General features: G+C 49.2%; 1 protein-coding gene across 2 annotated transcripts; it reads right to left on the bottom strand.

Annotated features, from left to right (window-relative positions):
* Window positions 1-3569: 3569 nt before the first annotated feature.
* Window positions 3570-12111, bottom strand: LOC144169669 (uncharacterized). Of its 2 annotated transcripts, XM_077698955.1 has the most exons (3): window positions 11942-12111; window positions 5281-5529; window positions 3570-4021 (listed from the first exon to the last, which is right to left on the bottom strand). In XM_077698955.1, the coding sequence occupies exons 2-3, from the start codon at window positions 5370-5372 to the stop codon at window positions 3919-3921; spliced, it is 195 nt and encodes a 64-aa protein (XP_077555081.1). In that variant the 5' UTR covers window positions 5373-5529; window positions 11942-12111; the 3' UTR covers window positions 3570-3918. The 2 variants fall into 2 exon arrangements, with proteins under 2 accessions (XP_077555081.1, XP_077555072.1); XM_077698946.1 differs by lacking the exon at window positions 11942-12111 and having other exon boundaries at window positions 5281-5638.
* Between the last annotated feature and the right edge of the window lie 1414 nt (window positions 12112-13525).

Here is a 13525-nt window from a genome sequence, read left to right as displayed (position 1 = left end):
CGTTTTGGTCGACGTTTTCGCGTACGCCACTCTGCAAGCGCGACTTATCGCCTCTTGCGGATGCTTCGCACACCGAGCCTCTCGAAGCGCGGCCTCTTCCTCGGCCGTGCGAACTATCCGCGGCCGGGCATGTGGAGTCAATGATCACCTACAGCAGCTTCGACATTCAGGCCGCCGCTCTTCTACGCTACAAAGCACATGCGCACGCGCATGCGGACGAACGAATGAGGGGCGTAAGCAATCACGTGTCTTTCTCGTTGCGAGCAAGTGTTGCCACGATACGGCGAACGCTGGAGTTTTTTAGGTGCGAAGCCCCTTATTGGCTCGGGCTGTCGGCGTCTCCTGTCGTCGTCGTCGTTTCATATAGTCACGGTACTAAAACACCCAGGCACTCGTTTTCTAACGCCTCGTGCTAGAACGTAACGCATCCTAAAAGAACACTCAGAGACACTCATTTTTTAAGGCCTCGCGCTGGATTGTTTCATCGCCGCGGGCAAAAACGCGCATTAAAATAAAACAACACATCGGGACAGTCGTCTTCCAACGCTTCGAGCTAGAAAGCTTCGGGCTTCAAAGACACGAGATCCTCTCAGCAAAGCTGTATACCCCTAACCCAACAATTTCATTTCCGTGGGCAAAAACGCACTAAACACTGCATGCTGCGCCCCTCCCCAGGTTTTACTTTAGTGGAGATGGCCCGGGATTTTTTGTGGCCAATGTGGGGCAATCTCCCTAAGTTGGTACGCTTGGCTTGACGAACGTGCGCTCGAGGCCTCTTATCCGACCTCCCCGGAGACACACTACACCGGCCAGGCGAATGATTAGTTGGACGCACCTTTTATCCTCGCCGAACTCCACGCCGTACTGGCCCGCTTGAAACGCAATACTACGCTAGGCAAGGATCAAATCGCATATCGCATTCTCCGAAACCTGGACGAAGACACGCTGCAGGTGCTCCCCGACCTGTACAACCGCCACTGGGATGAAGGCCCCTTACTTGAACAATGGAAACATTCGGACATCACTCTAATCCCGAAACCAAACAAGCCCCTCTCCCCCATGACCCTTCGGCCCATTTCCCTGACGTCCTGCCTCGGGAAACTTTTTGAACACCTAGTCTATCAACGTCTATCTGCGTGCTTGGAAGATCACAACATCCATCCAGTGACCATGTTTGGTTTTTGACAGTATCTCTCCACGCAAGACGTGCTAATTCAGCTCAAAGAACAGGTGCTAGATCATCTGAGCAGAGCCACTCCTAGGGCCATCTTAACACTTGACGTCAAGGGAGCGTTTGATAACGTCACGCATCAAGCCATTTTGGAAAACCTCAACACGACCAATTGCGGCATCGACTTTCCACTTCGTAAAAGCTTTTCTCGGAAGCAGGACCGCAACACTGCAACTTGGGCCCCTTCGACCTCCCACCTTCCACACACCGGCCAAGGGCACTTCCCAAGGATCCGTCATTTCGCCATTGCGATTGTTTAACATTGCCCTCCTTCACCTTCCAACTCACCTACAAGCTATCCCCGGCCTCTAACACTCTCTTTACGCAGACGATCTGACCATTTGGACAATGCAGGGCTCCATCGGCGCGCAACAAGACGCTCTCCAACAAGCGATAGGGTTTGACATGCGAACCTAAAAAATCGGCCATCCTAGTCCTTCGCGCCCGTACACGAAATCGGCCTGCTGTGGCTACTCCTGATCTGCAAGTTACCATCCAGGGCTCTCCCGTTGCCCAAGTCCCCTCCCTCCGTATATTGAGTGTGCCTATCCACTACGATGGTTTCGGCGCATTCCTCCTGCCTCAGCTACACAAAACGGCCACACAGCTCACTCAGCTATACAACGGATACAGGGATCCACTCACGGCCTCAAAGAACAAGGCCCCTGCCGCCTGGTCTAAGCACTGCTGGTCAGCCGCATAACCTATGGAACTCCTTTTGTCAACCTAAAGCCACAGGAAGCCAACAATCCGCAAAACTTTCAAAGCTGCCCTTGGGCTCCCAACTTACACTTCCAATGATCATCTGCTTCGCATTGGCCTGCACAACACGCTCAGTGAGCTACTAGAAGCCCAGCGCACACTCCTCCTCCATAGCCTAGCCCTCACTCCCTAGGTCGACGCGCTCTCCAAAGCATTGACAGGCCCACCCACTCCCTTCAACACTAACTCCAACGCATCCCTCTGTCCATTCGTCAACGCCTGAAGATTAGCCCGGTACCTATGCATACTTCCTTCAATCGGGGACGTCGTGAAGCCCGGGTGAAGATGCTCGACAAACGCTACGGCGTCGACTCCCAAACACGATATACGGACATTGCTCAAACTCCCTACCGCGCGCGCACCATACCTTGGACTCGAAAGGGCATCTCGCCACAGCCGTCACCTATCGAAATCTGCCCGTCACCGATCAGCCGAAGCGCTTGCCATCGCCCATGCCACTACCACACACCAGCATCAACCCAACAAGCCTGTCATCTTTATCAAGCTGACCTCGCATCACTTCGGGCCCTCCCCGTGCTGCAACACCTTCCCCAGGACATTGACGTTTCGATCATCTGCACCTCAGGCCATGCTGGCCTTGCAGGAAAGGAGGCGGCTCATGTTGCAGCCCGCGATCTCCTCACCCGGGCACTCCAATTCGCAAGGACCGATACCGCCTGGCGCCTACTCACTGACCATCAAGTCCTAACTCCGATGAATCGTACCAAGTGATCCCACCTCGCGCACTACACACACCCCAGAAGAACATACCCTCTCCCGCACGACAGTCTCTCCAACCACCAAGTTCACATATATCGGCGTCTACAATTCAGAAACTTTCTACAACCAAACTATCCTCTCCCAAATATCTCCGTCCATTTTCCCCCCAAATGCCCCAATGTGACACCCCTTTCACAACCTACCACCTTGTGCATTCATGTCCCCACCACTCCCACACCATCCACTCCCCTTTCCTTGAGCAGTGGGAGTCTGCGCTGACCAGCTCGGCGCCGGAGCATCAACTCGCCCTGGTGCAACGAGCCCTGCATTCGGCGCCGGCCCGCGGCCTCCTGGACACAGGTGGCTGCAGACCACATCCCCTTCCCCTGATTGCTACCACAACCACCTCAACTGGCTAATCTTGCTAAGTGGGTATGCTTAGCTTGATGAACGTGCACGCAAGGCACGGTGACACGAGCGCTCGGCCTTTTCTTGGTGTTTTTAACTGCGGAAACCATACACAAAGATTTGTAGGTTGCACTCAAAATATCAGTTATTCTTATAACGTAGGAATATTCCCAGGGACTCAAGCTTTCGGCATGCAATACTTCGAATGAAGATGCAGCGAACGTCGTTTGCCGCGGCATAAAAGTGCCCGGAAGACAAGCGCATCTGTTTTTGGCCTCACTAGACCGAAAATTCTCTTTAAGGGGAGTGAGTAAGTTAATGCGAACAATTGCGTTACGCTACAATTTACATTGCACTACAAAGCGCTACACGTTGCGCTATGATAATGTTATTTTGATTGTGTTATATCGAATTTTAATTGACCGTATAAAATAAATACGCAACAATATAATAATCGCATGAATTTATTTCCGGAAAAACAGTTTAGGCAACATTTAAAGCAGGTCCGGCCATTCACTCGGATCACAACGAAAAAAGCACCCTACAAAGGTCTCGGTCGCGCTCCCGTTGGCCTTGGAGTCAACCTGCCACCGCAGTAAGTGGCCCCTGGGCACGAACGAGTACTGCCCCGCAGCTTCAGCCGACCGCTCGCCTCATCTTCCAGGTAGCGTCAAGCTACCTCAGGGTCCAGGCTGAACCGACGGGCGAGTCCCTTCTTGCATGCGCTGCTGTTGCGCGGGGACCACTCGTACCAGAGGGCGCAGCTGGTGGCCCGGAACCCGCGCAGGGCGGTGCATTCAGTGCGAGCGCCACGTGGCCAGCCTCCCCAGCCAGGAGCCCGAGCTGAAGGCCCTGAAAGAAGTCGACCCGACCGGGGACGTGGCAGGCCGCGGCTGCATCCTGCACAGCATACATTAAAGACAGGGTTCAGAGAAGAGGCCTTGACGATACGAAACGTAAATGACGATGCTCTCCATGGGAATGGCCCGTACACTCGAGTGACATTGGTCAGGGCTAAGTAGGCTACTGCGCTCCTCTGGGAGCTGATAAATATAAACGAGGTGCCAAAAAGAGAAAGCAGGAAAAAAAGTTGTTTAACGGACAATATAAATCCTCTTGGATCAATTATTCCTCAATACGACTACAAAAATACACCAAAAATAAAATAAAGAGGGAAGGTATTCCACTATACTGACTCTTAACAAGGTATAAGTTTAGGCGAGTTGGTATATCATGCTTGAACGTTCAATGCGCAAACTACACGAAGACGAAGAAAGAAGACGCGCATTGTCTCGTCTTCTTTCTTCGTCTTCGTGTGGTTTGTAATTGATCGTTCAAGTATACTGACCCGAATACCAAATTATGCAAGAACACTACGGTCCCCAAGTTCAAGCTTGTGCTTACGTAACAATTATCTCACAAAAAGAATGCAAAATAAGTGAGCATCCCATTATATTTTATAAGGATTACCTACACGCAGTGCTTAACCCCTCAATTCACAGAAAGAAAGAAAAAAAAAGCAAGACGCGATTGTCCGAATCGTATCAACCAGATCTACTGAATAATTATAAAGCGCATAGCAAATCGTAGCTATACCTGACGCGTACACAGATGCGAACTAAGGAAATCACGTTTTCACGAACGCGACATTCAGCCGCAGTACCCAAAAAAAGCGCCCTGGAGGGTTACAGGAACGCACGTACCAGTGCCGGTCCTGATAGATGAGGAAAGCCTGCCACGTGGTCGTGACACATCGGCTCGATAAACAAACAAAAGAGAAAAAGGCAACCGAATATAGCGTCAATACCTAAAGCCAACTATCCACGCGGCGGTACCTGAAGAGATATATACAGACGATGCGCTACTTAGCTTGATGTGTGTTCTCTCACCCGACCTTCGCGCTTGTTTTTATAAGGACGGACAACAAATTTTCATGCGCCCAGCTCCAGGTGATGCAAAATAACCCGCAGACCTCAACTATGGAGCGAGTGCCTTACAGTCAGAACCAGAACTGAAAATCCCAATCGAATCAGAAGAAAGAAAAGCCAAACAAGAAAAAAAAAGCCTCTTGACCACAAGGCTAGAGTTAAACCAGAAAAATTTTGCAGACATGTAGGAAGTCGTAAATTCTGGGAAACTCCACTAAAAACCGAACTTACGAGTACACGCAAGACGTCATGTCGGTGATGCGCTGGGTGTCGGCGTGGCGAGACGAACGCCGACGAAGGGCCCACGGTGCCGCACTGCCCATTGCGCGCAGACGTCGACGTGAGCGGTGGGCTTGCAGGCCAGACTCCTGGACGGACGCCCGGGGGGCGCAGACCGGCTGCCAGCTGAGAAGAGTGGCTACCAGGGCCAGATGATCGCCAGCATGCGGAGGAGCCAGAAGCCTTCGGGCAGCTCGGACCCTGGAAATCGAACCAGTTGGATGACTTTTCCATTCCAGGTGCGAGGACTGACGTTGCTCCATGTTCAGCTGTTCCCCGCGACTGCCTACCCGATGTCGTGCTTCTTTGCTCGTCACCTCTTTCCATTCCGTGGCGTAATACCATTGGTCTCCTCGATCAATAAACGAAGCTAGTTCGGAAGCGCAGTTTCGAACGCGTCGCGTCCCAGTTGGCGTGCCCAGATGTACGTCAGAGGTACGTGTACAATGTCGCGCGCCTGCCGCTCGAGCCCTCGCGTGACCTCGCGAGCTCCTCCTCCTCCTATTCTTCTGCAGTGGCTCGTGCTCACAGATGGAGATTGGCCAGGGCTTGAGAATGGCTGTTTAGTTCAAGAACGCAATGATTAGCATAGGAGGGAAAGGACCGATAGAAAAATCTGCAGCAATTCCGAAAGAAAAGTGCAGAAAAATGACTATAGAAAAACACAGAAAAATCTGCAGAAACTAATGCCTAGCACACTTATGCCGCTTGTCTAGAGTGTGAGTTCTTTACAGTCAAATGTGGCTATGAGTAGCGAAAGACGTAGGAATATTTTATACTTTTTAAGTGTTTTTGTTTCTTTTCGCCAGTGACGTAAACATATACCCGATGAAGAGCCTTAACTTGGTTAATTATGTTTCTTTCCAAAGATGCAAGGTTTATTGCAAAGTTGTGCGGCTCACGCTATTTTTTATTCGTATTTTGAACGTTGTTTTGCTGACTGTTTTTGTTTATTCTTCAGTTTTGGGGGAGATGTATAAGATATGCATACTTTTTTTATTTTTTCAGATAATTTTTGCGGAAATTTTATTTTTCCTATTTTTCTTATTTGTTCGTTTTTCAAAATTTTGTCAGGCCAATTATCTCCGCTACGTTACGCTACATGTTTACGCTATTATGACGATTAAAGGTGTTACTTTCCCCAAATCTGCATTTTTGTGGAAATGCAGGGCGTTACACGGTTCGCTATTTTCGCTATTTTTATTCGTGTTTTGAACATTTCTCGGCTGGCTTCTTTCGTTTATTGTTCGGTTTTTGGGGTAGATGTATAAGATGCACGTTTTTGATTTTGTCAGATCATTTTTGTGAAAATTTCATTTTTTTTCTTTTTTCTATTTTTCTATTTTTTTGTTTTTTTGAAATTCTGTCCGACCTATTATCTCCATTTAGGCTATTATAACGTAAGGGTATTACTTCAACAAAATCTGCATTTTTGCGAAAATGCCGGGACTTACACGGTCCTGGCTGTGGGGGTACTCGGAAAAGAATGTAACGCATTAACAGTAACCAGATTCACTCCATAGGGACGGCGGAGGCGTAATGAAAGGATTATTTTAACAGGGGAGCCTTCCCCAAGGTAAAATCATGAAGCAAGGAGTGTATCTTTGTGTACGTGTGTGTCCGAGGTTGCTGGCGCCGAATGAAAGAAGTGCAGTAGTTTGTAGCAAGAGGCCGATGCGCTTAAATGGGGCAGTGAGGTAGTTTTTCTCTGTTCGGAGAAGCGGCGACATTTGAACAAAAATAATAATGATGATGAGCTACGTATTTTTTAGCTTTCGCCTCATCGTGCTTCGTTTTTGCCTTCGTCGTCATCAGCCTCCCAAGAGTCGGGTGCTGGGGACAGCTCATGAACTGAGGTAGAAAATAGCTATCCGATAAGCCAGTGGTGTAGTCATTTATCTGCTTTAACAAATCCGAAGGGTTAGTTATCTTGTTCTCTGCAATACATGGGCGTCGGCAGGATTTTGTCTTGAGGGGGGCAAACCCGCTGCACCCTTCTCGGGGGTGTTAAAAATGAAGCTAAATTTCACAGCATCCAAGGTATATTATTTTGGAGAATAAAGAAAGGTATTTTTTGTTCTTATTAAGCGTTCCAAGTTTCTAAATGTTTAGTTACGCTCATACATCACAGCAAGAAACCACTGCATTGCATGGTATCAACGTTGTATTCAACGGAACGACCCGCCGCGGTGGCTCAGTGGCTAAGGCGTTGCGCTACGGAGCACGAGGTCGCGGGTTCGATTCCCGGCCGCGGCGGCAGCTTTTCTGATGGAGGCGAAAAGCAAAAACGCCCGTGTGTACGAGATTTCGGCGCACGATAAAGATCCCCAGGTGGTCGAAATTAATCCGGAGCCCTCCACTACGGCGCGCCTCATCGCCTGCGTTGCGTCGGCGCGTTAAACCCCCACAATCAATCAATCAATCAATTATTCAACGGAACGACCTAAGGCACAGGCTTTTGAAACAATAGTCTTGCGTCCAGCAAATGAAAATGTAAAGTTAAATAATGTTGCGAAGCAAGATTACGGAAAATTCGTATTTGTGCGCAACGGTTCTCGCAGTCACGCACCCGTAAATGCTCCATGCGTCTACAAGCGCGCGCATCGCAAAGTTGTCTTGTCTCCGTGACCGCTGTCTACACGTGTACTCCGATGCAGCCAAAGCAAACCGAGTCCAGGCAGATGGTTGTTGGTAATCGTGGAACGAAGACACGTTTTCACATGCGCAATCGCGCCAAACGAACGCTCGATCGGGACAGCACGGTCCTCGCGGAGAATATGATGGCCGTTTTTAGAGCGAGGGGGATTGTTGAATAGATCCTCTCCGCAAACGCCAGAGGACCCACAGGGTGTACGTTGAAGTCCGTGTTCATCCACGATAGACACCAAAGTTCAGCATTACAATCGAAATGATCGAAACGGTAGTATTTCTTAACTGGCTCGCAGAGCTTCATCTTAAGTCTTGCTCGTGCCCCCAACGCCTTTAGAATGTGCCATAAAAGTGAAGCGAATGCGGGTTGTCAGCAGATAGTCCTATTTAAGGATGAAGGCACTACGAGTATTCTTTTGGAGTTCCGCGGTGTTTGGCCTGTGCTTTTGGCATGCAGTGATTCGCGCCACTCTTTCGTGCCAAGCTGTCCTGCTGTCTCCTCGTTTTCTGAATGTCGGTTCGTTTAAAGTTCTTCCACTTTTATCTTGTGCTCACTGATTGTTTTCATCAGGAGACGGAAGTGCTGCGGCATCTTTAAACTGTTTGTTTACAATGACAACTCTTAACTGTGTGCCCAGAGCACAATCAATCAAGTTGGTGCATGCTGCATTTTTCTATTGATGCATTCTTGATAAGTAGAGCATCTAATTTCTCAGTGCGAACGAGAAAGCACCATTCATTAAACAAAATTAAAACTAAAAGGCAGCCTTCAATAAAGCTAACTTAAACATGTTTTACCGAGTAAACAGTCGGAACAAGAACGCTAAATACTTTATCCAATAAGCATGTATATCGCGTAGCCGAACGGCCAACTTTATCGGCAATGTTATATGGAGGACACTGAAGTGATTCGTAAACATTGCGGGATTCCTATAGCGCAAATCGTATTCTGCGGTCTCCAGGCCATGTTTCGTCCACTCTCGCTGCGTTTACGCGACTTTAGTCAGTGGAATAATCAATTCGAAAATGCTGTCCTCCTCTCTATGTCCTCCTTGTCGATGTCTATGACGTTTCGAATGGCATCAAAACAAGCGGCTTGGCTTGACTGCTCTACTGCACGGCTCGCCGACCCTCCGACAAAATCAGTTGGCCCAGCGTTTAGTCGGCCAGCGGCCGGCGGGTCGTCGCAATCCGTTCGCTCAGTTGGAACTAAGCCCCATAACGTTTGTGCCTGGAATGAATGAATGAAAGCTTTATTGTATATATCTTTTGCCGGTATAGGTACCCTCTGTTCAGGAAACCTCTAGGTTGCCTGTCGTGGCTTCCTAGGCGGTGGACTAGGTTGAGTCCTTGTTAGGGGCTTGTTGATGTCCCTTGCGGTGGCGTTCCAGGTTTTGCTTGATGAAAGCGGTGAGGGCGGTTTGGTGTTCACGTGACGAGAGTCCCACAATGGTTTCTTCGCCTGGTCCCTTGTTGCATTTGCCGAATAGGTGACACTGGTCCGGCACTCCCAGGCATTTCGAGCACTGTGGGAGCGGTCTTCCTTCGTAAAGGGCCATTCGTGCTGGGGTTAGGATGGTACCCGTTTGCGCCTGCCTCACTAAGACCTGTTCTTCCATGGTTATACCCCTGTCACACGGGCCCTTTCAATCGCGATTGAGTCGATCCGGATCGAGCTCAATCCGGATCGGGCCCCTGCTACACGGCAGTTTCAATCGCGATCGAGCTCGATCCCACTCGAACTCAATCCTGGTTTCTCAAGCGCGATCGAACGAAAGCTGCGAAAGCGGCGATACTCTCGTCCCCGATCAATAATGGCAGAGAATGTGACAACTTCAACTAACGCCACAAATTGTGTCAAATAACTTGACCCAAATACGCGTGAGGTAATATTTACATAGTTACGTATACCTACGACCGCGCGAAGTTACCAGACGCCGGCCGCAATTACATTGTTAGCGCCATCTGGCGTACACGAGTGCAACCCGTGCAACTTCTCGATCGCGATTGAAACGGGCCGTGTAGCAGCGGCAGTGCGTCGAGCGCGCTCGAAAACTCGATCGCGATACACTTCAATCGCAATTGAAGTGCCCGTGTGACAGGGGTATTAGTTTGTATTACAATTCAGTTTTGCCACCCCACCCTATCTGCTCAGCAATATTAATTTCTAATGTTGGCTTCGATCCTGTGACAATGTCGGAATTAGCTGACGTTGTTTCACAGCTGTCTGTGGCTGCCACGAGGTCATACGGCATTACGGTGCTAATGTTACAGTGTTTGTTTGAGGAATACCATAAAGATTTACAGAGCATAGTTAAAACGTCGCTGAAAAATAGCTGGTTACCCGGAATAGGCGCTTTTTGATAATACCATTGCCAAACATTAGTGCCCTTCCACTCGGTGCAAGCGGATGACGTGCGAAGCTGCACGCCCTCCACGGAGTGCACGAAATAAAACACATTTTTTAATACAAAAGTGTTTTATTCCCGGATAAACAAAGATTTCAATGACGTCATATCCGTCAGGGAAGTGACGCCAGTTCAACGAAGCAAGCGGCCTGTAAAGGGTGTACCCCTGCACACAGGGTCTTCTTGCGGGGAAGCAACCTTTAGTACTAAAGAGTACGTTATACTTAGGGTTGTTCGTTTTCGGGTTTTATATTTTAACACGAAAGCATTTTATGCCGGGATACACCACGATTTCACTGATGTTATATCCGTCAAAGAAATGATTCCAGCACACCTTTGCCGAAGCGACCGGCCAGCAGGACGTCGCTCACCAAGCACACCCACAAGACAGCCGCCGACCCACAAATTATGCTCAGGCGCAGATTTCGCTGCACATTTCATTTTCGTGTTTTACTCATTCCTATGACAGAGGAATCAACCCCAGTTTTTTTTTTTTTGTAATTTACGACTGAGCATACTTCTTGTCCAATTACCTGAATGAAATTGGGAAAGACCGGAGGTTTATCCTAGCGGACAAACGTAGAGCTGTCTGTTCCCTCCCGCGTCGTACGCATCTTACTAGTTGTGTAACACGCCAACCCAACCCACTCTACCACTGAGGACACCGGACCGGTCGCATTGGGCTGTTTGACGGCTACGTTTAGCCCTCACCCCAACACAACGGACATGTCATCAGTAAGGGCATGGAACCTTTAGCTGCACGTGCCCTCCTCCTCTCCCTTCACTCCCAACCCGTGCACGCATAAACCGGAAACCGGTCATGAGCGGGTGCTTAGAAGTGAAAGACACAGTCTAACATGCCGCTTTGAAGGACGTTTAAGCCGAACAAGTGATATTTGCCCACGTCAGCGTTCCATGCGGAACAGTTGCTGGGAATCCGGAAGGGATTCCCAGCTACTCAACCAGCTGGAACTCCAGGCGGCAACGGCGGCGGCAGTGGATTTCTCTTGTTTTCGCACCTATTCACGCTTCTGTTCGGGCTGACACTTCTTCAATTTCCGCTCTTTTTCCTCCAAGCGAACGACATATGTCCGTCCCATAGCGAGTTAACACCTCGAAGGCCTCGACCTTTATTTTAGCGGACACACACGTGGGTGTCCATGTCGCTGCCCAGTTGTAGGTATCTTATTATCTGTGCAACACACCAACCCAGACCGAAATTGCTCGATTACGGAGAAGAGATGACAGGGCGCATTGAGCCATGAGGCTCCCACGTTTAAATCTCCCACCACTGCAACCGGTATATATGTCATCGGTAGTGGCATTAAGCCCTGTCTGCGTGCGTGCCCCTCCCTCCACCCCACCCCGAGCGCGCCTACTCCGCCAACCGGGGATGGGCGCACAATTAGGCGCGAAATACAGCGGCGAAGGAAGAGAGAAAGACTTTATATGCGGCCAGACTAAGACCTATTATTCTGCCGCTGGTCAACACGGGCCGCCGACGCGACAAAGTTGCTCGGAATAGCTTTCAAGCTTAAGCAGAGACATGTGCTTACGCCGGTGTTCCAACGGGGCAAGTTGCTTTCAACCGGAAGGGAGCCGCAACTAGTGGGCGAAGTGGAATTTGAGGTGGCGACGGCCGCAGCGGTGGCGGTGGCTTTCGGACGTTTGTACACCCATTCGTGCTGCTGTTGATTCGCCGCAATGATCTGATAACGGCGCTACGGCCGCTGTCAGCCGACTGCGCAACTTGTGAAAGAGTCACCGCTGGTGGCGAGGGGAATAACCGCTGTGATAACCGTTGTGAAAAAGGGGTCGGCAGTGACGAGAAGGAGCCCCGGAGTGGCGCCGAGTAAATCGACTTCACTGGAATGAAAACTGGGAAGGGGGGGGGGGGGGGGGGGGGGGGAGACGTATACTGCTTCGCAGTAAAAACAAAAGTTTCGGTTACGTCCCAAATAATATCAGGCCAATTTCTCTAACTAGCAACTTGGCAAAGCTGATTGAGAGGGTACAACTTGGTTGCCTTATGCAGTTTAAAGCAATAGTATTTTAAGTCCCACCCAAATTGGCTTCAGACCTGGGAATTCTATTTGGAAGGCTCATGTTGACATCGAGAGCCGCGTTAAACTAGCCCGTCACATAAAACACGTCGGCGCACTTGTTACTCTAAATATAACGGAGGATTATGACAGCGTGGAATACAATACCTTGATGTTTTATCTAGAGTGTAGCGAAATTCCAGGATACATTCGCTCCTGCATTTGTGCGTTTTTGACTGGAAGGGCATTATTTTGTTCCAAAGATGGATTATCATTTGCCCAATATCAGCAATTTCATGGGGTGGCTCAGGGGCCAGTCTTTCCTCCCGTTCTTTTTAACATCCTTCCAAGTTCAATTGCGATTATAGATGGAATATCAACTTTCATGTATGCCGGTGGTATTGCTTTTCACTAATAGGGCAGATACATTCATTCCGTGTGTCAATGATCGCAAGGCTATCTGCATAGTCGCCCTAGAATTGGCTTAGCAAATTTCATTTATCTCTGAATGTTAGAAATGTGCCGTTCTAGTATATCCGGTTACTATGATTATGCCTACAGTACCGACAGCAATCCCCCCCCCCCCCCCCCGCAGGTTACACAAATTTAATATCTCGGTATTATTTAAGCTGATAAGCTTACACGGCACCCTCATATTAAACATGTTGCTGCTAAAGGAGAAAGCTGCAGGCGTGCTCCGCAGGCTATGTAACCACAAATTCGGGTTGCGTAGAGACACGCTGTTAATTATATACCAGTGCTATGTTCGTCCGATATTAGAGTTTGGCTGTGTCTTAGATTTTCTAGTTGTGCGGCGTATAAATTACATGCCCTATTTATAGTTGAGAAAATGGCTTTGCGATCATGCTTGGGATTACCAAACTACGTCGCTAGCTCTATTTTACACCTTGAGGCACGATTTCCTCCACTGAAGTATATATTTCAATTATTGACCGTATTAACCTTTCTCAAATTGTCTGAGTCCCCACTGCACGAAGCACAGTTCATTTTCCGTCTGAGGCCTAATCATTTTCGAGGCATTCAGGGGCCCAGGTTCCAGCGCCCCCAGTTGGATTTTGTACAGTTATGGCTTGAGCC

This window comes from Haemaphysalis longicornis, unplaced genomic scaffold (genome assembly GCF_048455015.1).
Source record: "Haemaphysalis longicornis isolate Haplotype H1 unplaced genomic scaffold, Haemaphysalis longicornis Haplotype H1 scaffold_1, whole genome shotgun sequence".
Taxonomy (NCBI): domain Eukaryota; kingdom Metazoa; phylum Arthropoda; class Arachnida; order Ixodida; family Ixodidae; genus Haemaphysalis; species Haemaphysalis longicornis.
The sequence above is the reverse complement of the archived record's forward strand: the minus strand, read 5'-3'. Positions and strand labels throughout refer to the sequence as shown.